Raw genomic sequence first — 26,976 nt, forward strand, 5'->3', positions numbered from 1 at the left:
ATTCGGCCCGTGTGCCGCCTATTGGGAAACCCTGTCCTACAGCATCTGGACAGCATTTCATGTCTATCTTAGTTATTACACTGAATTTTTTGTTCCCTTAGGTCAGGTTGCGAAATCATCTTGATGTGTACAATGTGTGTTTTTATTCTCATGAGATTTACATTGTGAAGGCCTAACATTGTGTATTCTGGGCTACCCTGGGAGTATTTCAGCCTGTATGCTGAAACTGCCCCCGTTAATCATTGCAATACTGAGGTGCAGAAAGCCAAAATGGAGTCATTAGTTGATGCAGGATGCTTTAGAGCTATGAAACTCAAAGAAATATGACAAACTGAAGTCTACAACAACATTCTCAACTGATATCAGATTTGGTTGGACATTTTTGACGAGTTTCAGCTGTAAGACTAGGCTACTAGGAACGGTACCATATCACAGTCATTTTATGCCCCTTGTTCATTGCTCACTTGTACAACATGATCTCCTGCTGTCCACCTTGGTAAGCCCTTTCCATGAGCACACAATAGGAAAATGACAATGGGCAGATGGAGATATGGAGAACAACGGAATATGAAAAACAACGGAACAGAATGCCAGTTACCAAGCCCGAGGTTTGGTCCCAGCATGTGAAAGCCTGTAGCCTTATCTAGGACCCACCCTGGTTCCTGGAACCCTCAGGACTTCATGTGTATACCCTCAGCCCCCACACACAATCCTGTCCTTTTGACTACTCTTTTTCTCCTGGCACTGACAGAAAGAGGCTGTCTCTCTCAGTATTTCTTATCTGTCTCTCTCTCTTTTAGCCTGGATAATTAAGAGTGGCTGTTGGTCAGTAAAGGTTGGAGAAGACCCAGAGAAAAGAGAGAGAGGGAGAGAGGCAGAGAGAGAAAGAGGAGAAGAGAGAGGGGTAGAGAGAAGGGGGAGGGAGGGAGGTGAAGAAAGTGAAAGGGAAGAGGGGGAGAGCAAGAGAGAGGGGAAGAAAGTGAGAAGGGGAGGCAGGGGGAGAGAGGGGAAGAGAGAGGTAGAGAGAGAGAGCGAGAGAGAGAGAGAGAGAGAGAGAGAGAACTGGAAAGTGAATGGAGAGGGCAGGCTTTCAGTCACAGGAGGAACATTTGGTGCAGTGCTGAAACTTCTTCCCCAAACACAGCTTCTTCTTCTACCTAGACCTTGCCACGGTTATGGCCACAGGGCACATATGAGAAGGTGACAGGGGACACTGACACTCGGACTACACTAACCTCTGGTAACTTTTTTTGTGGGGGGGGGGGTTGGGGGGTTTGCTTTTGCCATTTTTGGAAAACCACATTTTGTACACTTGTTGATTTTGGGTCTGCAAGGGCCTTTGATGCCAATACTTTAATCTACGGTATGCTAAAGAATGTTTCATGTTTAAATTAGGAAACAGATTGTTTGTTGTTTGAAATGTGTTTATTATTCAATTGTTTAATGCATTGTAAAGCAAGTTGTACCTGTTGGATCCTTTTGGGATTTAGACTGAGTATGAACTTTCAGTACAATTTCAGATCATTCTGGTTTTTGAGTGTGTTTTAGTGTGTTGTAGCTTTCACTGAAGCTTTGTGCTTTATCAATGTCTCAATAGATGTGATAATCTACCAGTGTTTATATTCCTATGATTTGAGCGGCTGCAGCAGCAGACAGCAGGTAGCATACTGAAGACATTAGGAGCAGTTATCAGTCCCTTGTTTGTGCCTCTGTCATATGCAAAGAATGAATGGAATTATTTAACTGAACTCTGCTTGGCGCTCGACTCAGTCTCCTCTCATAAACAGAAAAAGAAAGTTGAGGGAACAAAATCCATAGAAATACCAAGATCAGGGGTTTGCATAAATTGCTTTCATGAGTTTCTGTGAGTGTGACAGTTTTATATAAAACAAAAGTTAGGCATTCCCAAAAGTAAACCCCTAGCCTGTAGCTCATTCTAAAATAGGAACATAATGGATGATAATATACCCCTCCCAGGCTCCAAGTGGTTTAGTCTACTGTGATGATATGGGTTCATGGTTTTGCTTATTTGATTTGATTTCAAGGGAGAGCTAATATAATGTTTTGGCTTTTCCCTTGGTGCCTGAGGAACTTGGCAGTAATTAACGTTCCCCTTACCTTGGCAAAGTTGTAATCAATTATGTATATAAACCCTGGATTGCTGATGCTATGTATTGGCCAAAGAGAGGCTTTGAAACCACCAGTCTGCCATATTGGTACTCCCCAGAAGAAGCAGTCCTCCACATGAATGAATGGAATTCTACAGTATTTCAATTACATTTTTTAAGAACAAAATGACATGTATTTAAAGGTCCAAAGCAGCCATTTGTATCTCAATATCAAATCATTTCTGGGTAACAATTAATAACTTACTGTGATTGTTTTCTATTAATATGGTCATGAACAAAAAGATTGCTTCTTAGTTTGCTAAGAATTTTGCTAGGACTGTCTGGGAGTGGTCTGAGAGAGGAGGGATAACTGAAAAACGATCTGTTATTGGCAGAGAGCGTTGGAATTCCCATCAAAACAGGCAGACATTTCAGGCGGTATTTTCAAACAGCTCTTACACTAAAAAGGGCATTATCATCATTTTCTGAATTTCAAATTATTATTCCAACCTCAGTGTGGAAATATATACATATTTTACTGCACTGGGCAGTAAGTATTTTTGTTTTTGTAGTGGGGAAAGTAACCAACTATACTTTAAGGAATATTTCTAAATATATATATTTTTCTGCTTAGCTAACATAATCAAATGTATGTGTCTGTAATAAAATAAGGAGCTTATAATATAATAAAGCTGGCAAAAACAAATGAAGGTATAAAAATAAATGTATTTATATAGCTTCCAAAATATTTTTTACAATGGTGGCGGAGTGTCACAATTGAGGCGCGGTGGCTTAGAAACAGCTAGTCAGTCAGCTAGTGTACATGCTGTATAAATCATTGGTTGTAGTACATGCTGAACAGCAGCTGTTGATTTTGGGATGGAATAACTTTTAATTGCATCATTTAAAGGAGTTCAGTCCAAAATGCAATGGTTGACATATTGAACACAGTCATTTAAGACAGCAGGTGCTAATGTTTAAATAGCTATTCTAGTAGGTGCACATTAACTTCCCCAATTAGCTTTGGAGTTGTGAAAACAACATCTCAAATGTATCCCTAACAACAACTCTATCAATCAGAAGACCATAGCAACCAAAAAGGTTAGGGTAAGAACCAGATGAAGGAACCAGAAAATCCGTAAGTGATCATCTATATAAGTTTGTGCTTTTGGCTCGAACCACGAACAGGTTAACTCTGTTGGTAGCACCTTTTCTGGAAAAGTGGGAGGAATCAGCTGTTCAACATGAGCTTCCTGACTCCCATGTCCAGCTGGATGCAACCCACCAGGCATGACATAAATATTTTACAAAGTATTGCTGCAAACTAGATGAATAACTCAGACTCGATAATAATAAATAAGGTGTCTGGAATAGAATTTGGAAGTCATGTTACGGGTTTTAGGCAATATGTCAGATTTAAAAAAATCTTTATGATGGATATTGTTTCGTGTTTTTCTAGTCGGGGGGGGGGGGTATAATAAACTGCATACCAGCGACCCGTCATCTTGACCAAGATGGAGAGCTATTTGCACTGCTCCAATAACGTCAGAGGTCAATGACTAGGTCATACAAAATAAAAATAAACATATGGTTGACGGCACTGCACTGACCTGCAAAACAAGTGCATGGGTTATTTGAGAGAATTTTGTGGCATGCATTCTCAGCTGGTGCCTACTCCATCAAGCTTTAATGTAGCCCATTCAGGAATGTGTTCCTTTAACTGTGTAGTCCAATCACAACCCGGTCTCTTGGTGTCTTGGACAATGGTTGCCATCCATTCGTCATGACTACATGTGTTTGGTCACTGTCCAGAGCTGGAATTTCACTGTCCGACGCCATAAATGAATTCCATGTGGCTTTAGCAGAAATGTAGAAATATCCAGTTTGGGGTACTAGCGAATGGGTCTTTGCTATCTGGGATCATTGGGAAGTCCCAACTCTGACGTCACCTCATTGAAGTTGAAATTTTAAAACCGTAAGGGTTAGAGTTAGGGTAATGTAGGGGTTAAGGTTAAGGTTTATGGTAGGAATGTCCCAAGGATACAGGATTTTACTGACCATACCAAATTGCCCATGTCACGCTGCTGCTCCAGCGACCTCCCCTAGTGCTCTGGACGGATTGGGGGGGAAAGACCGGAACAAAATGGCCGGCTCTACCATGGCAGTTTGGAGCCTCACTGAGCTGTGCCGCAAATCCCAGGTCAGGGAGTGGAAAAACACAGTCATGTTATGGCTGTGACAACAAACCGACTGCACAGTTACATATGGTGGATCAGGGTTAGATTTCGGTCATTGCAGAATTCTTCTATCCAAGTCTGGTCATTGTCTTAGGAAAACCCACTGCTTAAGGTTGATCGGATGGATTGACTGAGCTGACTAAAGGTCTTTAATTCCTTCCTTCCTTCCACAAATGCTTTCTATGGAACATATCTGTTCTTCATTTATAGCTGCTTCTTTTTATAATGTCTGCAGTTTCTAACTTTCACGGGCTGGAAACTGCAATAAAATATACCATTTCCTAAAGAAGCCAGAGGGAAACAAAGAAGTATGATCAAAACAATTCTGAGTACTCACACACACGGAGAGAGAGCGAGTGTGTGAGAGAGAGCGAGTGTGTGTGAGAGAGAGAGACCTCAGAATGCTCTTCCATGTTTCATTGCCACTAACACATACTTCATTTGCTTTATCTTGTTTACAACAAATGCAATATACTGACCCTCCATCTTTTGTCACAGATATGTCTACTTTCAATATTAAGATATGCATTGCATGCAATTCAAGTAAGAAAAACGGTCTTGATTGGTTAACTGATATGAGCAATTGTAACGACAATCTCAGCAATGCATGTGTTGTTTCCCTTTCCCTATAGGGGCACAATTGGAGTTTGGTACTTCAGCATCATGGGTTGCAAAACAAGATCCATGCATTGTGTCTTGCGGTGTGTGTGCTTCATGCTCCTTCACTTGTCTTGTACAGCACAAGATGAGGACATGAGATTCAGTAAGAGTGCTTCTGTCTTCATCGTTATGTGTGACACATTTCCATTGCATGGTGTCCGTTATCTCTCAGGTTTACTATAAAAACAGAACGGATGTTCAGGAAAGCTCTCTATGAACCGTATTGGTAAAGACCATTCCTTTAGAAGAAGTGAATACTCAGCATTAATGTTTTTCTCAAGGCTGTGTAACACCACTCATGTGTCTCATGTCTCTTCCAGGTTGTAAGACTGTTGCAAGTGATCTGGTCTTTATCCTAGACGGCTCATGGAGTGTAGCTGATGTGAACTTTGAAATAGTGAAGCGATGGCTAGTCAACATTACCACAAGCTTTAACATCGGACAGAAGTTCTCCCAGATCGGAGTGGTCCAATACAGTGATGATCCAATCATAAATATTCCACTAGGGAAGCACCTTCATATCAAGGATCTCATTAGAGCCATGGAATCCATTGACTACATGGGAGGAAATACAAGGACTGGGACAGCCATACAGTTTGCTAGCGACAAACTGTTTAACCTGTCTGAGAGAGGCCCAAAGGGCGTTGCTAGAATCGCTGTGGTCCTAACAGACGGGAAGTCACAAGATGAGGTGAAAGCTGCAGCAGAGGCAGCCAGGAGAAGAGGAATAATCATCTTTGCCATTGGTGTGGGATCTGAGACAGAAGAGGCAGAGTTGAATGCTATTGGAAACAAGCCTTCCTCCAACTACGTGTTTTACGTTGATGACTATAAAGCTATTTCCAAGATCCGTGAGACCATAAGGCAGAAATTGTGTGAAGGTAGGCATTGTTGTGATGACAAAATGGGGACAGTCATAAGCCCTATCCCTCAGCTTTATAACAAACCAAGTGGGGCAATCATTTTTGTTGTTGTTCGTTAAAATGAAGGAGAGGGCCTTTAAGGACTCTTCGGTTCATTTAACATGTTTGCACATTGCCAAACATTGAAGCTCTTCAAAACCAAGAGCTGTCTTGAAATCATTTTTTTTTCTCAAGATCTAATGATTGTTAATGTAAATGTTTTCTAAAGCTGATGACTATGGATGACGAGCCAAACTGTGCTAAGAGAGTAATGTCAATGTGATGTTAGTGCTTCAGGTGACCCAATATCTGGGCAAAGGAGAGGATGATATGATGTGATCTGCTCTCTGCCAAGGCCTAAATAAAAATGAACAAGCAACAACAACAAAACAGCTATCAATTGCTTTTGACCGGAAGAGGCACCTTCTGGTAAGAAACAATACATAATGATTTCTTTTGTTTGCTTGTAGATTTTTATTTCAATCTTTTTTGAAGGAACATACATGGCATAACGGCAGTAAATTACAATAGTTCCTGGCAGCGCAGGCATATTTGGTTAGTAATTCTGAAATGTTGACGCTTGCAGAGCTGGTGAATGGTAGCTTGAATGGTAGCGGTTTGTGCAGAGAGGCGATCTCGTCATATTCATCATCTCCTTTGCCCAGATACTGGTTCATGCTTCAGAGTGAAGTGAAGGTTAGTGAAGCTATTTAAAACAAAATGGTTTCATCAAGAACAAGAGCAAAAACAACTCCCAGAACCAAGCATAAAACAATAGTTAGGAAAATCGGACCTATTTGAGTGGTTGTATCCACTTAAAAACAATAAGGATGCCTGATCCCATGTAAATGAATAGCCTACTGTAATAATTAACATGCGTGATTAAGGGGTGGGTGTAATGGTCAAATTCTGTCTGGTTTTCACAATGGGAGGGGTGTTCTTTAGACAGCCTGCATATTTGCAAAATGTCCAGTGATCCTTTCCAATGCCTTTTACAACAGATTATCTGACACTTCGGTTTCCAGGTCAAAGTAAATGGATTTAACTCAAAATTAACATGCAGCCCGACCAGAAAAAAGGATGGTGGTATGAAAGTGTGTTTGTGATGTTCAACCAGTCACACAAAAATACGTACTCTGCTGTGTTCTAAATTCTCTCATTCTCTTTATTTCAGAGACTGTTTGTCCAAGCAGTATCTCAGTCGATAACGGTGATGTGAAGGGCTTCGATATTCTACAGTATCTTAATTTGGCCAAAAAGGTCAAAAAAACTCAAGGGTCTTTCTATGGCTCCAAAGCCTTCCAGGTGACATCTCGCGTTGACCTGAGTGAAAGCACGACGTAAGCTTTAAACACCATGCCATGTCCAGTGGCGTAGCACAGTTTCACTGGGCCCCCTGTTTTTCATGTGGGCAGAGAGAAAAATGTGCAGATTTATAGCTAATCTCATGCTATTTTACACATTTTGGCTTTGCTATTTTATAGCTCAGGGATTCTTGAAAGACAGGACAATCTCAACTTTCTTTCCACAAATATTTGTCTTAATAAAAATACAAATAGAAATGAAACATATATTTTGATAGACCAAAGTGTCAGCTACAGTATAACAGCATGTAAAGGAACAACCTCCAATTTCTATATGTTTTCATAAAATGCAACTAACTGGATTCCTGCCAACCCCATCAGACACCATAAAAGGCATTTTATTTTTACAATTATTATCGAACAAGTGTTTAAAGGCCTATATAAAAAAACATATTTGATATAATATTGAATTAGACCTTTATTGCTACAGCCCATAGAAACACATTGAACTACACAGGAATAAATGGCAAAAAATAAATAATAAGGAACAAGGTTTTGAATGAGAAAACTTAGACCCATGTTTGGTCACGTTATTTTTGGCACATTTTACCTATACATTTTTTGCAGCCTGGTACTGGATTACCTTCAGACAACTTCCCTGAAGCTTATTAGTTTGTAACTCACACTGTTTGGGTTTTACAGACAGATTTGTTGCGAATGTCTTGTCTGGATTCTCTCATGTGTATAAAAAGGCCCCTTTCAAAAGCCCCGTTGTATGGATTAAGTGAAAACTTTATATATCCGGAAAGAGGGGATTGAGCTGCGGCCAATACAATAAATTGTACTGTATGTCTCTAACTTAAACACACAGGGAGCTACTCAATATCCAAAATGACATCACCTTGTGGGTGTGGGTGTGTCAATCAAATCTAGGGGGTTTTAAAGTCAGAGATGGCTATTTCATGAAACTCAATAAGATAATTTTCTAGTTAATAACCATCATTGCCAGTTAAAAAAAAATTAAATTTAAAAAAAGTTTGAAATTGGGTTCCTTTGCTCCGGACAAAGGCATTTTGAAAGTTTAGAGAATTCCTAAAACAAATCTCATTCCTTCTAAGATTCTCATGAATGTACATTTTAGGGCTCAAATAAAAATAACACAACAAAATCATATTTTTTAACTATAAAAATACAATTTCCCTGTCGGACAACAATTGTCCTGACTTTCAAGAGTCTCTGAGCTAATTTCCTGACATTCTACATATTGCTGAGAGAAAATGTTGTAGTTATAAAGCTAATTTCATATAATTCTGAACATTTCTTTCATGGTATGATGCTTTTTTGGGGGGCTGGGGGACCCCAAATCTCGTTGACACCCCCCCCCCCCCCCCCCGTACCTCAGTATGTGCAACACCAGTGGCTGTGTCAATATTTAATTTTTTATTTGTATTTTTGATTAACCATCCCTCTTCGGAGGACAAATGTCTTTATTTATTTTTTACAGCCTTTCTGCTACATATACACTACCGTTGAAAGGTTTGGGGTCACTTAGAAATGTTCTTGTTTTTGAATGAAAAGCAAAAAAATGTGTCAATTAAAATAGCTTCAAATTGATCAGAAATACAGTGTTGACATTGTTAATGCTGTAATTGACTATTGTAGTTGGAAACGGTTGATTTTTAATGGAATATCTATATAGGTGTACAGAGGCCCATTATCAGCAACCATCACTCCTGTGTTCCAATGGCATGTTGTGTTAGCTAATCCATGTTCATCATTTTAAAAGGCTAATTGATCATTAGAAAACTCTTTTACAATTATGTTAGCACAGCTGAAAACTGTCGTACTGATTAAAGAAGCAATAAAAGTGGCCTTCTTTAGACAAGTTGAGTATCTGGAGCATCAGCATTTGTGGTTTCGATTACAGGCTTAAAATGGCCAGAAACAAATAACTTTCTTCTGAAACTCGTCAGTCTATTCTTGTTCTGAGAAATGAAGGCTATTCCATGTGAGAAGCGAGCATAGAAGTAGTTTAGCTCGTCTGGTAGGCTTGTGTCACTGGGCAGCTCTCGGCTGTGCTTCCCTTTGTAGTCTGTAATGGTTTGTAAGCCCTGCCACATCCGATGAGCGTCAGAGCCGGTGTAGTACGATTCGACCTTAGCCCTGTATTGACGCTTTGCCTGTTTGATGGTTCGTTGGAGGGCATAGCGGGATTTCTTATAAGCTTCCGGGTTAGAGTCCCGCTCCTTGAATGCGGCAGCTCTTGCCTTTAGCTCAGTGTGGATGCTGCCTCTAATCCATGGCTTCTGGTTGGGGTGTGTAAGTACAGCCACTGTGGGGATGACATCATCAATGCACTTATTGATGAAGCCAATGACTGATCAGAGGAGGAATCCCGGAACATATTCCAGTCTGTGCTAGCAAAACAGTCCTGTTGCTTAGCATCTGCTTCCTCTGACCACTTTTTTATTGATCTAGTCACTGGTGCTTCCTGCTTTAATTTTTGCTTGGTATCAGGAGTCAGGAGGATAAAACTATGGTCAGATTTGCCAAATGGAGAGTGAGGGAGAGCTTTGTATGCATCTCTGTGTGTGGAGTATAGGTGGTCCAGAGTTATTTTCCCTCTGGTTGCACATTTAACATGCTGATAGAAATTTGGTCAAATGGATTTAAGGTTCCCTGCATTAAAGTCCCCAGTAACTAGGAGCGCCACCTCTGGGTGGTGCGTTTTCTTGTTTGCTTATGGTGGAATATAGCTCATTCAATGCTGTCTCAGTGCCAGCCTCTGACTGTGGTGGTATGGAAACAGCTACAAAGAATACAGATGACAACTATCTCAGTAAGTAGTGTGGTCTACAGCTTATCATGAGATACTCTACCTCAGGCGAGCAATAGCTCGAGACTTCCTTAGATATCGTGCACCAGCTGTTGTTTACAAAAATACATAGACCGCCGCCCCTTGTCTTACCAGACGCCGCTGTTCTATCCTGCCGGTACAGCGAATAACCAGCCAGCTGTATGTTGATGTTGTAGTCGTTCAGCCACGACTCCGTGAAACATAAGATGTTACAGTTTTTAAATCTCCTGTTGGTGGTTTAATCTTCCTCGTAACTCGTCGAGTTTATTCTCCAAAGATTGCACTTTGCCACCAGAATGGAGGGAAGTGGGGGTTTATTCGATCGCCTATGAATTCTTAGAAGGCAGCCTGACCTTCACCCCCTCTTTTTCCGCCTCCTCTTCACGCAGATCACGGGATCGGGGCCTGTTCTTGAGGAAGCAGTGTATCCTTCGTGTCGGGCTCATCATAGTTGTGAAAGGAAAAAGAGGATTCTGCTAGTCCGTCGTGAGTAATCGCAGTCCTGATGTCTAGAAGTTATTTTCGCTCATAAGAGACGGTAGCGGCCACATTATGTACCAAAAAATATTTTTTTTAAAGTTACAAATAACACAAATAAACATCTGCCATCCTCTCAGGCGCCATCTTACTTACTTATTGCTTCTTCAATCAGTACAAGAGTTTTCAGCTGTGCTAACATAATTGCAAAATGGGTTTATTTGATTTTTATTTAAGTAGGCATGTCAGTTAAGAACAAATTCTTATTTTCAATGACGGCCTAGGAACAGTGGGTTAACTGCCTGTTCAGGGGCAGAAGGACAGATTTGTATCTTGTCAGCTTGGGGATTTGAACTTGCAACCTTTCGGTTATTAGTCCGACACTCTAACCACTAGGCTACCCTGCCACCCCAATTAGCCTTTTAAAATTATAAACTTGGATTAGCTAACACAACATGCCATTGGAACACAGGAGTGATGGTTGCTGATAATGGGCCTCTGTACGCCTATGTACATATTCCTTTTGCCGTTTCCAGCTACAATAGTAATTTACAACATGAACAATGTCTACACTGTATTTCTGATCAATTTGATGTTCTTTTAATAGACAAAATTAGCTTTTCTTTCAAAAATAAGGAAATGTCTAAGTGACCCCAAACTTTGAATGGTAGTGTACATACATTTTATAAATACATTTTCGCATACATTTTGCATACACATTTTACATGCACATTTGACATACATGGTACTTTTATATAAAGCATTCACATAACAATAATACAATACCAAACATAAACTCTTTAATCCCAACCCTCAGCCCATCCCACCTATCAGCATAGACCTCAGCTCTTTAATCCCACCCCTCAGCCCATCCCACCTATCACCATAGACCTCAACTCTTTAATCCCAACCCTCAGCCCATCCCACCTATCACCATAGACCTCAGCTCTTTACTCCCACCCCTCAGCCCATCCCACCTACCACCATAGACCTCAGCTCTTTACTCCCACCCCTCAGCCCATCCCAGCTATCACCATAGACCTCAGCTGTTTAATCCCAAACCTCAGCCACTCTCAGCCTATCCCACCTATCACCGTAGACCACCCTGGTTTAGTTTCCATGTGCCATATGTTTTTCAATTGTGCTGTGATGTTTTACATCTTTTTTTAAACATTTCTAATCGTGTAGTATCCACTGATTGTGAGGTAAAGATGGTAACCTTTCCTACGAGTGTCACTGTTGCCATGTCTACTTTATCACTCTGGTTTCATAGTGATGTGATTGACTGGTTGTTTCATGGTGATGTGATTGACTGGTTGTTTAATTTTGGCTCACAGGAACTTGTTTCCAGACGGCCTGCCTCCGTCCTACGTCTTTGTGTCCACACTGAGGTACAAGGGGTCTCTGCTCAGGGAAGAGTGGGACTTATGGAGGGTACAGACCAATAACGGGAAACCACAAATGGCTGTCACACTTAACGGATTTGAACGCAATGTCAAGTTCACTACAACCAGTGTAGCACCAGGTGATACTCAGACAGTGGTCTTCCAACAAGAACCTTCCAAGGTACCTCAACACCATGAGTCTTCCAAACCACCAAAACAGACACATGACATGATAGTACTTTACAGATGTTGGATCTTTATTTGACCTCTGTTTATTGGTACTCTTTTTATTATCTATCCTGATTGCCTAGTCACTTTTACCCCTACCTACAGTACCAGTCAAAGGTTTAGATACACCTACTCATTCAAGGGTTTTTCTTTATTTTTACTATTTTCTAGTAATAGTGAATACATCAAAAGTATGAAATAACACATATGAAATCATGTAGTAACCAGAAAATGTGTTAAACAAATTAAAATAGATTTTATATTTGAGATTCTTCAAAGATGACAGCTTTGCATCAAGGCAAAGAAAACCCCTTGAATGAGTATAGTCACAGCAAAATAATACTGCAGCAACAGGATTTGAACGTTTAATCCATAATGTTGCTTGAGCGGTGGTTAGGCCTTTAGCGGGTCAAAATGAGGCTACTTGCAAAGTGGGATACTGTTACTATAACCATCTGTTAGTGCATGTTTTCAATTAATCTTTGTAAATCACGAAGCTCATATGCATTTCCTGTGAAACAGTGAAATTCTCAGCAACAAAAGAGTGATTAAGATGATAAATCTGTACCGAGCCCCAACAAATGTAAAATCATGATCTGTTTGTGGCATTTATAAAACATCAAATTTGGAAAAGAGAAACAAAAATAGTCTGGCTAAGTCATTAATTCATTTCTCTCCAGAACTGGCAATCATCATGAAAATCTCTGAGGCAGATGTACAGTCTCTACAGTCCATGAAACACAGAGAGTCCTCATAAAACAGTGATAGGGTTTATTACTACACACACTAATGATATGACAACAAGCTACATTATATTCCAAAGAAGCATTTTTGGGAAAATAACTAGCTTTCTAAGGACTAGGATGTGGGGGGATTGAAGACTGTGACATTTGAGGAGAATGGGATGTAGTGAATTGAAGGAATGATTCAATATCGTTAGATAATAACTTCTTGGAGATCAGTCACCTTATCAGACTATTTGAAATCATCCGACATTTTCCTACTGGCCTTGTGCTAGCCGAGGCCTACTTTACAATGGCTACTTGACATGCCTGAGTTAAATATCATGGTCTGCCTTTAGACAGGCAGACCAATTCTGATATTGTTTTCACTAGTTGTTCTTTTGACCAATCAGATCAGCTCTAAAAGATATCTGATGTAAAAAATATCTGATGTTATTGGTCAAAATACCAATTAATTCCTTCTTTATTGAGGTGCCTGTCTAAACGCAGCCTTAGATTTCTTACGTTTTGACCATATGGATTAGTGATTTTAACAAAAAAGAAAAGAAACTGATCTTCTAAAGCTGAGGCTGTCTTTATTCTTTGTTTCTCCATTGTTCTTTCTATCAGTGTTTTGTGATTGCCCAACAATTTCATATCCATTGCACTCTCTAGTAGGCAGGTTGCTACATTCTCCTTGACGTTGTTGACCTTTGTATATATAATCATTCCTTATCCTCTTTTCTTGTCAAATAGAAACTATTTGATGAGAACTGGCACCAGCTTCGCCTACTGGTCACTGAGCAGGATGTTACCCTGTATGTTGATGACCTGGAAATTGAAACCATGCCATTGGAACCTCCTGTTGGTATCTTCATTAATGGGAAGACCCAGATCGGAAAGTATGTCAGCAAAGAGACGACTGTACCAGTAAGTATCCGGAGACAACATTTTCAGAACCAATAACGTGCATTTGTGCTTCTTTGAGCAAGACAACTGTCGTTTACAGATGTAGGATCTTAATTTGAGCCAGTTTGCTACAACAAGAAAATAATCCTTCTGCAACAGGAAATGTGAATTACAATTAATTACAATTAATGGGCATTTTTGTAGGGGTTGCTGAATTTTTTGCGAGGGAAATTACACATTTTAGAAGCCTTTTAAAACCTAAAATACACCACAAGTTTGCAAAGTTCTCCTTCAACATTGTGATCAAATTAACATCCTACATCTGTACATTGGATTGCGTTTAAGTGGCTATTGGTCTAACTGTTTAACAGTAGGATGTGAAGAGTCAATATTCTGCATTTTCCTCTAAAACATACTGACCTCAGTGGATTAGAAAATCTTGCCACCAAGAACCTCTCTGCCCTCTATGTCTTATTTAGTCTTTGCTTTATTAGGCCATGTTGATACTTGGTGTGCTGTGCCAAACATCCTCAAACTGCAATCAATCATAATGATGTGTGTTAAAATGAACAACTTTTGGCCAAGCTCATTTGAGACGTGCAACCTGAATGTTGCTGGATTTGTTTTCAACCCATAAAACTTGAAAATGACCTACAAGTAAATCCTTACAAGTTATGGTAAATATAATGAAGGTGTCACTTAAGTCTAGAGAAATAACTTATGGTGATGAGAGGGACGTATTACTTTTCATGAATTGTTATAAAACTCTTATCAAGATAAAGTAGCCACTTGTTAGTGTTGAAATGCTTTTCCCCCGACCGTATGATAATTCCTTTATCTTTAACAGTTTGAGATTATGAAACTCAGGATCTACTGCGACCCCGAGCAGAACAAACGTGAGACTGCCTGTGAAATACCTGGAGTTGTGAGTACAACCAACTTTTTGGATGTGTCCTTGTAATTAATGTGGCACATTAAAACCAAACCACATTTTTTAAGGGATCACATATTTTCCTGTTTGTGATCTCAATGCACCACTATACTGTATACCACCATACCACCACCATGACTTAGTATCGGGGGAAAATCCATACAATGTTCATCTTGAAATCTGTTGAAATTTGTCAAAAAACGTTACTTTTTCTTTCTTCTTTCTCCTTTCAGTTGTGCACTGAATCATATGGTACTAGGAATATGATTCACGATATATGACCCGTGTTTTATAGATTATTACACGTATCACTTGTTTGACCTCATCCTGCTTTCTACTGTGCTGTGGTGGAGCGCCTTTACCTCTGCTTGCCACATGCACATTGCTCTCACTATTATTTTACCATCTGACAGCAAATCTGTTTGTGAAGCAGTGGCCAAATGCTGCATTGGCTTGGCTATTGCTTTCACTACTAACCCACGATGCCAGACCATTGTTTTGCATATGTGGTTTCTGGATATCAGTTTGGGAGAAACAAAAAGAGAGGGACAGAGAGGCACTGAAAACACAACCGCATGCCAGCATCTCTCTCTCTCTCCCTGCATGTCTTTTGCATTGTCACATTTACCTTCAACCAGTGTTATCGTCTAAACGAATTGGTCTATTAGTGTGAGATTACAGGTTCAAGGCGCTTCCATGACATAATCTCGCTCCTTTTATTTCCAGGACGGCGAGGTATGTATTTTGGCTGATGGCTTTGCTCGCTTACAAAGTAAACCCTAGTTTAATTTTCATCGCCAGAGGTAAGGCTATACTTTATTTTATGGTCTTTTGCAGTGTCACTTTTTTAATTTATAAGTTTTTTATTTAACCTTTATTCAACTAGGCAAGTCAGTTAGGAACAAATTCTTATTTACAATGACAGCCTAGGAACAGTGGGTAAACTGCCTTGTTCAGGTGCAGAACAATAGATTTTTACCTTATGAGCTCGGGGATTCGATCTAGCAACCTTTCGGTTACTGGCCCACTAGGCTACCTGCCATCACTAATCTGCTAGGGGTTGTGCAATGTATAGGTAACACTTTACCTTAAAGGGAAATTCCACCCAACATTCTATCTTTTGGTATTGGTTTTATTAGTCCATTGTTTATATAATCCCAATTTGTTTTGCATGCCAGCAATTATATGATGCAATACACACCATCATATAATGCAAAATACTGACTGTATTACTGTATTTTGAAAATACAGTATCTTGAAAATGTGGTTGCTGACATGCAACAGATTTTGGGACTATATCAACAAGGGACTCATGAAACAAACTAAAATATAGTTTTTGGGTGGAGTTTTCTTTTAAGCTTCCCTTATACCCAGGTAACTACACAGCACTAACTATAGTTACAACATTGTAATAGGGAAGGGAAAGGGGATACCTAGTCAATTGCACAACTGAATGCATTCAAACGGAATGTGTCTTCCGCATTTAACCAAACCCCTCTGAATCAGCGAAGTGCGGGGGTCTTCTGTAATCGACGTCCACATCATAGGCGCCCGGGGAGCAGTTGTTGTTGGGGGTTAACGACCTTGCTCAAGGGCAAAACGTCAGATTTTTTACCACCCTGCCGGCTTGACAATTTGCACCAGCGTCCTTTCAGTTACTGGCCCAACACTCTTAACCGCTAGGCTACCGGTAAATACAAAAGTAATCCCATGGTAATAACGTTATGTTGAACATACCTATAGTTACATTTTATGAATTCCAGGGTAAGTCCAAAGTAATATTTTTCCCTTGCGTCAAGCAAGCAAACATATTTGTACTAATATGCAGTCAAGGTTTTTTGTCTCTTGCTATAAACATGTAATATAGCCCTTTGTCTCTAGAACTATGTTTGCAAAGTCATTTTGCTGGAAGTGTCTGCTGTGTGAATGCTACTAGGCTGCCAAATGCTAAATGATACGACTGCTAAGAGACCTGAACTGAATGCACTCCCTTGGCTTCAGTTGTCTGAGTGTCTGTTAGCAGAAAATCAGACATATCTTTGATTAATTGCTCATATGTCTTCCATATGACAAGAGTATGGCTTAGTGATCACTATGTTCAAACCTTTTACTGCAGTAGGCAGAGTGTTTCTTGGTAGTCTACTTTGAAAGAAAAGTACACACCTCACACACATGGCTATGGGCTTAAAAAAAAGACACCTGTACCATGTCAGATATAGCGTTGAAATGTATTACATTTTGAGTTCTCATCCCAATATTACACTTTATATACGTAACAGAAGAAATAAGAGGGAAAAAAAGTTTGACATTGAAACACTGGATTTTTGGCTGTTTTTTTTATCATCTTGATTAATTATGAAAAATATTAATAACTTTCCACCCATGAGGCCACTAGAGGGCGATTTGGTGGTTTGACCGCTGGAAAGGGCTACGTGCCATTAGTGAATGGTGTGCGTGTTTCTTGTTTATTCCAGTGCGCCAATGGCCCTGGTGACATAGACGTGGACCCCACTCCAGAACCATGTACCTGTCCTCCCGGACCTCCTGGTCTTCAAGGAATGAAGGTCAGTCAGAAGGGTTACATCACCGCGCTTGCCAGTTTCTAAATCAGGTGTCAACTCCTTCCATCAGGACATGATGCTGTGCAAATCAAATACACTTCTGAAAGCGTTTCACTTTTGAACAGTTTTCTGACATAAATGGTTTTGTCTACCCACAACTTGCATGACCAATTCATGCAAGACGTGAACGTACAGCCAAATAGAAAGATGCGGTTCAAACGGATGTGGCTTTGTGCCTACAGTACGTCACTGTGACAGCAATGCATGTGATTGGGTTGTGGTTGGAAGATGTTATCAATAAGACCTGCCCCACTGTCCAACGTCTTTATTGATGGAAATAATGAACCATTGAAAAAGGGACTAGTTACAGATTGTTTGGCAAGAGAATGACAAGTTGACTAAAAGTACAAACAGACTGGCTCCTAGGCAAAATAAAATTTCCTTAAATGGGCCACAAAATAAAGTGCTGTGTGACACATTTAATTGTTCACAGAGCATATGCCAAAGAATTTACAAGATGTTAAAAGTTAAACTAAAACGTTTCACCTTTAAGCAATATTACCACAGCAACAGGTCCTTTTATTCTGTAAAAGTGCACAAGGTTGCAGGCATGTTTGTGTTTATAAGGCCATAGTCACGCATGGGTACAAATCCAGTTTTTCAACAGGAAAAGATTGCTCTTAAAGGTTTTAACAATACATCCAAAAGGCTACAAGCATGGCTGGTTCACAGATGGATCTTTTGGGCTGAATCAGAGGAAACTGGTGGGAGGAGCTACAGGAGGATGGGCTCATTGTAATGGCTGGAATGGTATCAATGGAATGGAGTTAAACATGTTTCCATAATTGTTATGTGTTTCTTACTATTCAATTTACTCCCTTCCATCCATTACAATGAGCCCGTCCTCCTGTATATCTTCCTACCAGCCTCCTATGGGGCTGATATTTTAACAGGAATTGTAGCAAAGGGCATCTTGAATCAAGTAAAGCTCAACATGTCCTGCTGAGACATGAACTCAGAATGATCTTTCGTACTGATAAAGTCTGTAAAACCTTGAAAGGTCTTTTCCAGGAAAGGTAAAAAGCATTTGCTCCTCACAAAGAACATGTTTTAAAACCAAATCGGTGCTGCTTTGCAGCATGCAATAGACAAACAGTTTCTGAGTAGTTCAGCGGTTTCATGAGTGGTGCAATTGTGTTGTTTTAAAGATCAAAATGGTCCAGTCAATAACATGCTGTGTTCTCTATCAGGGGGAAGCAGGAACAATGGGGAACCCAGGTCAAGCTGGTCCTGCTGGTGCTGATGGTAAGCCTGTGAGTACTACATAGTTTAATATACAAACATCTACTTACTCAACACCAATCAGAATCCAACACTTTTGGAGAAAATAAATGCATTGAAAATGGATGAATTGCTATTCGGGACATTGCTGAATGGCCATTTAAATCAGTTGGATGTTTTGGATGTCAAGAGAATTCCCTTTAATGTTGTAACGGTTAAAGAGCACACTTGGAGAGAGAGGGTGAAAGGGGATACCTAGTCAGTTGCACAACTGAATGCATTCAACCAAAACGTGTCTTCTACGTTTAACCCAAACCCTCTGAATCAGGTGCAGGGGGATGCCTTAATTGACGCCCATGCCATCGGCACCTGAGGTAGAGTACATAGTGGTGCTAATAGTACCCTTTCTCCAACAGGATTTACCTTCTAGGGATTTCAGGGCATTTTCCACATGCTTAAAAGGGAAAAGAGGTTCATGTCTGAGTGTTAAGTACAGTATCTGGAACTTAACTCTAAAGGCTTTTTCTCCCTACTGGGTGGCAGGAGAAACTTTATGACTCCTGCCAGTGTGATAACTGGGCACACGAGGCGGGCCAGATGGAGGCGGGCCAGATGGAGGCGAGCCAGATGGAGATCAAATTTCATTATTTGCAGAAAAGCTTTGTGTTAAATATGCTTAATAAGTCCAGGGCCCGTATCCACTAAGTGTCTCAGAGTAGGAGTGTTGATCACAAAGATTAAGATTATATGGACATATCCTAGATCAGCACTCCTACTTTGAGACGCTTTGTGGATACGGGCCCAGATCTACTATTTCTAGACTAGATTGTACTCAAACGTAAGTAATCACCGCTGCCGCAGTTTCTAACATACATAAATCTGCAGAGAGTAGAAAAAAAGGTGCTATCTAGAACCAAAAAGGGTTCTTCGGCTGTCCCTATAGGATAACCCTTTGATAACCCTTTTTTGGTTCCACGTAGAACTCTTTCTGGTTCCATGTAGGACCCTTTCCACAGAGGGTTCTACATGAAACCCTAAAAGTTATTCCTGGAACCAAAAAGGGTTATCCTATGTGGACAGCCGAAGAACCCTTTTAGAACCCTTTTTTTCTAAGTGTAGATTTGATATAATGATCTGGTTGCCACTCAAGATGCTAAAGCATATTGGATCTTCACCTGATTACATGTTAAGTGGCTTATAGTCAGAACATAACTATTATGAAACAGATCATGAAGATAGTCAAGGAGCAAGTCCTCCCTGAGATGCTCTCTAACATCAAGCAGAAAGGAAAAGAGAATAATCTGTCATGTAATTTGTAAAGGTGAATGTCTCTCTAACCTAGTGTCTAGCTTAATGATAAAGTCCCTACATATCTTCGTTCCATGTTGGTGTTTGATTTCTTTGAGTTAGAGCAGAATTGTCTTACCAGAATTGATTGAATAGACCCTTAGTGGATTGGATCATGACCTTTAGGGGACTGTTCATTTCTAAGGGCTAGAAGCAAATGTTTTTGGAAATCTGACAAATGTTTTAAGAGGACTCATGGTCATTGTTTCCATGCAACAGTACAGCACATGTTACCTCGCAGGGGACTGTCACTGTAACAAGATAAATCTTACAGAAGCAGTAGATTTTTTAGTAGGCGTTTGTGCATTAGCGGTTTGGCATTTGTTGTTTTTTGTGGTATGACTCAGATTTCACTGAAACTGTTAAGCAGGAGGTAAGAGTGTCTGTATGAATACTTACATAAGAACCTTGAAATTCAGTAACTGAAAACATGTGGCACATTTGCTGATATTGCTTGTTTGCTTGTACCAGCTCTACCATCACTTTGAACTTGTAGAGCGATTTCCTGGACACAGATTAAACCTAGTGTTGGACTAAAAAGTAAGCTCAATGGAGAATCTACATTAAAAGTTATTTTTAATTCAGGACTAGTCTGAATCTGTGTCCGGAAAACCATCCTGTAATGACTCAGTAATGTTTGCCCAAAGTGGCATATAAAGTCAATTTTGAATATCATCATTATTCTTGTAAATAGTCATGTAACAAAGACTATTGTGTCATTTTCTGCCTAAACTATATCAGGGACAAAATAACCATTGTTTCACAAATTTTTATGAACTCAATTTGTTCATTGTTATCTATCAATGAACTCTTTATCAACTCACTGTTCGGATGACATTTTGAAGTCCTATATTTTCCTAGCTTTTTCCATTAGAGGCTTTGAAATGCTGTATGGTTGGAAGGACAGTACGTTGGTCTGTGTGGGGTGTTCAACTTGCACTCAATACTAATCTCTACTGATGACTGAGGTCACGAGAATTGTAGACCAGTTTACAATACAAAGATGAATTCTTCGTGAACATGTTGTGGCCTTTAAATACTGGCAATGCATTATTGGAGCAAATCTTCCTCCAAAGTGCCATAAAGGGATGAGAGAGTGTCTTTCATAAATATCTTGTGAAGTCTTTCCTTTGTAACCAGAGGAAAGATATTAGTTTCGTTCAAACCCTACACTACATAACAATGAAAGCAGTACATATCATCCTCCTACATTTCATCCTCCCACTGAAGTTGGGGCAGATGTTGCATTTGGGTTTATCCCAAAATATGAGGGCTGTTTTATTGCAAATGCTAATGTCCGTAGCAACTGAGAATATTTTAGTTCCCAGTAAACATCCTCTAGTGGTTTGAGTCATTAAATAGAATTGAATAATTATCTTAATTGAACAGTCCTCAAATTTTCCCCAATGAATTTGTCGACACACTTAGTTGAATAAACAAATGGTACCCACTTGTAGTATAATCAAGTATGGGTGTGGAAGTATGAAAGAACGTACAGAACTGGAACCATATTCTGTACAGTAATCAAGTTTACCATCATACTAAGAGCAAAGATCTATGATCAATGCAGAAACGTATCTACACTCAGAAAGCATACTTTTCTCCTGACTATTTTTTCTTATGTTGAATATAGACATGCAGATGTCAAAAACACAAAAAAAGAACATACCATTCCTGTGCCAGTTTATGATATTAAAATCAAGTCAAATGCAGCATGGAACTATATTGTAGCTAACAGGTAGTGTGAATTGTAAATTGCTACCTATGTAGTACTTCATATCTAGGGCAGAGGCTCAAGTTTTCCATAACAGCTGCAGAGCAGCAGTATGAGCGCTAATTCATTAATGAGTTTCATATGCTCTCTTGACGTAAAATTATGAAGTGTATAGTGCTTGGCGGTGGTGCTCACCACTCTCACGAGGATAAAAGTACGTCTCCTAAAAGCAATGGAAAAAGGGGTTCACCCTCTTTCATGGCCATGTAGGAACAAGATTTGGAGAAAATAAATTGCCTGATGTTTGATTAAACTGATTAGCATGTTTCAACAGATTCAAATTGAAAGCTGGCTGGAGGTCATGTCCTCATATAGATTTTGGTTGTCCTGCTGTGAGGACAACGGCACAGTTTACCCATAACCTTATAACCTTGACTTTTACAGGATACCAAAAACCTTGTCTTAACTATACCAGCAACATGTTTCAACTGATAAAGGCTTTTTAGAGCTTTAATAATCCCTACATAGAGGTCTTACGAATCCTTTATGAGCAAAGTCATACTACATAAAGAGTGATATAAAAGGTGCTTACATCTGTTTTGTCAAATCAAATCTATCAAAACCCTTTTGGCACCCTTCATATGGCATTTGATTATGAATGACTTCTGAAGCATCTATATCGGCCTTATAAAGGGCTAATGAAGGCTTATAAAGTGTGTATGTATGAAGGTTTTAAAAGTTGTTTTAAAATGTTGAAGGGGCAATTGCAATAGCTACATCCATTTTTGGACATAGAAAGGAATGATATGTACACATTGATTCTTGAAGAAAATAACTTAAATGCCTCATGAGCTTAGTTAAACTGTCGTACCCCATCAGAACCCAAAATATGACCTTGTTTTACACCAATGTTTGTAAACAAACACTGTATAGCCTGTATAGGTTAAAACTATAATTTGACTAGTGTTATGTTCTAATTATCAGAGTAAGAACTCGGACACTATGAAAGCTCACACCAAGTTTATTCTGGTCAATACAGCTGCATTAGACAAAAAACATATTCACACAAGCACTGATATTTAACTCTTTCTCCCAGGCTGAGTCTCCTCCTACACATCTGAACAGCCAATGCATCCCTGGTGCTAGACAGAACCTTAGTGATATCTGTTCTTCCTCACTTCATCTGACCTGACCTCTGCCCCAAAGTGATCAATCCTACCAAAATCACTTCTGTCATGGTGACTAGGATCCCTGAAGGCTAACGATAACACATCCTGACACAATGTAAACATGATACATTCCACTCTCTCCCTGTGACATGAATAAGTATATTTCATGATTTCATAAGTCAAGAAATCCGAACCCAACACTATATAGCCATAAAGCATTCATTACACATATATAAGCTTTTCAGGAACATGTTATAACAGTTCCCAACCACATTAAAGGTTAATGAAATACAGTGCCTTCGGAAAGTATTCAGACCCCTTGACATTTTACACATTTTATTAAGTTACAGCCTCATTCTAAAATGGATTAAATAGTTTTTTCCCCCTCATCAATCGACACACAATAACCCATAATGACAAAGCAGAATCCGTTTTTCTGCATTAAAAAATAAATGAACACTCCAATATCACATTTATGTAAGTATTCATACCCTTTACCCAGTACTTTGTGCAGCGTAGAAGTATGGTGGCTAGGAAAAACTCCCTAGAAAGGCCGGAACCTAGGACGAAACCTAGAGAGGGACCAGGCTCTGAGGGGTGTTCAGTTCTCTTCTGGCTGTGCCGGGTGGAGATTATAAATGAACATTGCCAAGATGTTCAAACGTTCATAGATGACCAGCAGGGTCAGACAATAATAATCACAGTGGTAGTAGAGGGTGCAGCAGGTCAGCACCTCAAGAGTAAATGTCAGTTGGCTTTTCATAGTGTCAGGAGAATTCTATACTCCTGTTCATTTACCAATTAAGTTACCCTTAGTCTGTTATATCAGGATTTGTAAGATACTGATAGAAAAGGAAACAGACAGAGGCCCAGTCTACCAAAGTTAAATGTTTATTCACGGGAACGTTCTGAAGTCAAGAATACAAATCAATTCATTTTATACTGACTTCTCACGCCCACACATACACACAAACATACGCCCGCACATACAAACATACGCCCGCACATACAAATCAAATCAAATGTATTTATATAGCCCTTCGTACATCAGCTGATATCTCAAAGTGCTGTACAGAAACCCAGCCTAAAAGCCCAAACAGCAAGCAATGCAGGTGTAGAAGCACGGTGGCTAGGAAAAACTCCCTAGAAAGGCCAATACCTAGGAAGAAACCTAGAGAGGAACCAGGCTATGTGGGGTGGCCAGTCCTCTTCTGGCTGTGCCGGGTGGAGATTATAACAGAACATGGCAAAGATGTTCAAATGTTCATAAATGACCAGCATGGTCGAATAATAATAAGGCAGAACAGTTGAAACTGGAGCAGCAGCACAGTCAGGTGGAAGTTGAAACTGGAGCAGCAGCATGGTCAGGTGGACTGGGGACAGCAAGGAGTCATCATGTCAGGTAGTCCTGGGGCATGGTCCTAGGGCTCAGGTCCTCCGAGAGAGAGAAAGAAAGAGAGAAGGAGAGAATTAGAGAACGCACACTTAGATTCACACAGGACACCGAATAGGACAGGAGAAGTACTCCAGATATAACAAACTGACCCCAGCCCCCCGACACATAAACTACTGCAGCATAAATACTGGAGGCTGAGACAGGAGGGGTCAGGAGACACTGTGGCCCCATCCGAGGACACCCCCGGACAGGGCCAAACAGGAAGGATATCACTACCCCACACACAATCATACGCCCACACATACACACAAACATACGCCCACACATACACACAAACATACGCCCACACATACACACAAACATTCGCACACACATACACACAAACATTCGCACACACATACACACAAACATATGCACACACATGTCCTGCTACGCACACACGGTCTGTCTCACTTTCCAGCCGACAGAGATAGTGACCTTGTCCTTGAGACGTACTCCCCGCTCTCTCCCAAATCTCTAGTCAGGTCGGCACCGAGCTCAGACAGTCTGTGTTTAGAATACCATAAAGACATATTGTTTTACCCTAATTCTGACTAGGACTAAACATTTATTGATTATGATTTCATACATTCTAATCAATTCCATAAAATTATATGTTTCAGGGCGGAATATTCTAATCATTCAATTAACAGACAATTCTCACCTATCACATTGCCAATCATTCAGAGTCAGAGACAGAAGGTGTGGTAGAGAGAGAGTCCAATATAGCATGTCCGGGACAAGGTAGCACTTCCAGTGAACAGGTCAGGGTTCCAGAGCCACAGGCAGAACAGTTGAAACTGGAGCATCAGCATGATCAAGTGGACTGGGGACAGCAAGGAGTCATCAGGCCAGGTAGTCCTGAGGCATGGTCCTAGGGTTCAGGTCCTCCGAAAGAAAGAGAAAGAAAGAGATAAGAGAGAGAATTAGAGGGGGAATACTTAAATTCACACAGGAAGACAGGAGAAATACTCCAGATATAACAGACTGACCCTAGCCCCCCGACACATAAACTATTGCAGCATAAATACTGGAGACTGAGACAGGAGGGGTCAGGAGACACTGTGACCCTGTCGGAAGATACCCCCGGACAGAGCCAAACAGGCAGGATATATCCCCATCCACTTTGCCAAAGATGAGCTCCCAAACCACTAGAGGGATATCCTCAACCACCAACAGTCTTCTTGGGTATGACGCTACAAGCTTGGCACACCTGTATTTGGAGAGTTTCTCCCATTCTTCTCTGCAGATCCTCTCAAGCTCTGTCAGGTTGGATGGAGAGTGTCGCTGCACAGCTATTTTCAGAGATGTTTGATCAGGTTCAAGTCCGGGCTCTGGTTGGGCCACTCAAGGACATTGAGAGTGTCCCAAAGTCTCTCCTGCGTTGTCTTGACTGCATTGTGCTTAGGCTCGTTGTCCTGTTGGAAGGTGAACCTTCGCCCCAGTCTGAGGTCCTGAGCGCTCTGGTGCAGGTTTTCATTAAGGATCTCTTTGCTTCGTTCACCTTTTCCTCACACTAGTCTCCCAGTCCCGGCCCCTGAAAAACATTCCCACAGCATAATGCTGCCACCACCATGCTTAACCGTAGGGATGGTATTGGCCAGGTGATGAGTGGTGCCTGGTTTCCTCCAGATCTGACGCTTGGCATTCAGTCCAAAGGTTTCAATCTTGGTTTCATCAGACCAGAGAATCTTTTTTTTCATGGTCTGTGAGTGCCTTTTGGCAAACTCCAAGAAAGGCTTTCATGTGCCTTTTACTGAGGAGTGGCTTCCGTCTGGCAACTCTACCATAAAGGCCTGATTGGTGAGTGCTGCAGAGATGGTTGTCTTTCTGAAAGGTTCTCCCATCTCCGCAGAGGAACTCTGGAGCTCTATCAGAGTGACCATCATGTTCTTAGTCACCTCCCTGAGCAAGGCCCTTCTCCCCCGATTGCTCAGTTTGGCCAGGCGGCCAGCTCCATGAAAAGTTTTGGTGGTTCCAAACTTCTTCCATTTAAGAATGATGGAGGCAACTGTGTTCTTGGGGACCTTAAATGCAGCAGACATTTTTTGTTACCCTTTCCCAGATCTGTGCCTAGACACAATCCTGGCTCGGAGCTCTATGGACAATTCCTTCTATCTCATGGCTTGGTTTTTGGTCTGACAAGCACTGTCAACTTTGGGAGCTTATATAGACTGGTGTGTGCCTTTCCAAATCATGTCCAATCAATTGACTTTATCACAGGTGGACTCCAATCAAGTTGAAGAAACATCTTAAGGATGATCAATGGGAACAGGATGCACCTGAACTCAATTTCGAGTCTCATAGCAAAGGGTCTAAACATTCACCCCTGGTGAATAAAGTAAACTCAGCAAAAAAAGAAACGTCCTCTCACTGTCAACTGCGTTTATTTTCAGCAAACTTAACATGTGTAAATATTTGTATGAACATAATAAGATTCAACAACTGAGACATAAACTGAACAAGTTCCACAGACATGTGACGAACAGAAATGGAATAATGTGTCCCTGAACATAATGGGGTTCAAAATCCAAAGTAACAGTCAGCATCTGGTGTGGCCACCTGCTGCATTAAGTACCACAGTGCGTATCCTCCTCATGGACTGCACCAGATTTGCCAGTTCTTGCTGTGAGATGTTACCCCACTCTTCCACCAAGGCACCTGCAAGTTCCCGGACATTTCTGGGGGGAATGGCCCGAGCCCTCACCCTCCGATCCAACAGGTCCCAGACGTGCTCAATGGGATTGAG

General features: G+C 40.6%; 1 protein-coding gene across 4 annotated transcripts in view; it reads left to right on the forward strand.

Annotated features, from left to right (window-relative positions):
- The first annotated feature begins 1,016 nt into the window (after positions 1 to 1,016).
- col21a1 (collagen, type XXI, alpha 1) overlaps positions 1,017 to 26,976 on the forward strand; it is a 46,983-nt gene continuing 21,023 nt past the window's right edge. The window contains exons 1-10 of one of the 4 annotated variants that reach the window (XR_004205463.1): positions 1,017 to 1,240; positions 4,978 to 5,108; positions 5,326 to 5,886; positions 7,082 to 7,247; positions 11,883 to 12,111; positions 13,637 to 13,810; positions 14,637 to 14,714; positions 15,447 to 15,455; positions 17,195 to 17,284; positions 18,532 to 18,594. Coding sequence is in view for 3 of the 4 variants with exons in the window: in XM_020460804.2 (XP_020316393.1) it covers positions 5,009 to 5,108; positions 5,326 to 5,886; positions 7,082 to 7,247; positions 11,883 to 12,111; positions 13,637 to 13,810; positions 14,637 to 14,714; positions 15,447 to 15,455; positions 17,195 to 17,284; positions 18,532 to 18,594 (1,470 nt within the window). In the remaining variant the exon portion in view is untranslated. Of the gene's footprint in view, positions 1,241 to 4,977; positions 5,109 to 5,325; positions 5,887 to 7,081; positions 7,248 to 11,882; positions 12,112 to 13,636; positions 13,811 to 14,636; positions 14,715 to 15,446; positions 15,456 to 17,194; positions 17,285 to 18,531; positions 18,595 to 26,976 lie in introns of those variants that run through there. The other 3 variants (XM_020460804.2, XM_020460806.2, XM_031805072.1) reach the window with 3 other exon arrangements.

This window comes from Oncorhynchus kisutch, linkage group LG25, assembly GCF_002021735.2.
Source record: "Oncorhynchus kisutch isolate 150728-3 linkage group LG25, Okis_V2, whole genome shotgun sequence".
In the NCBI taxonomy this organism is placed as follows: Eukaryota; Metazoa; Chordata; class Actinopteri; order Salmoniformes; family Salmonidae; genus Oncorhynchus; species Oncorhynchus kisutch.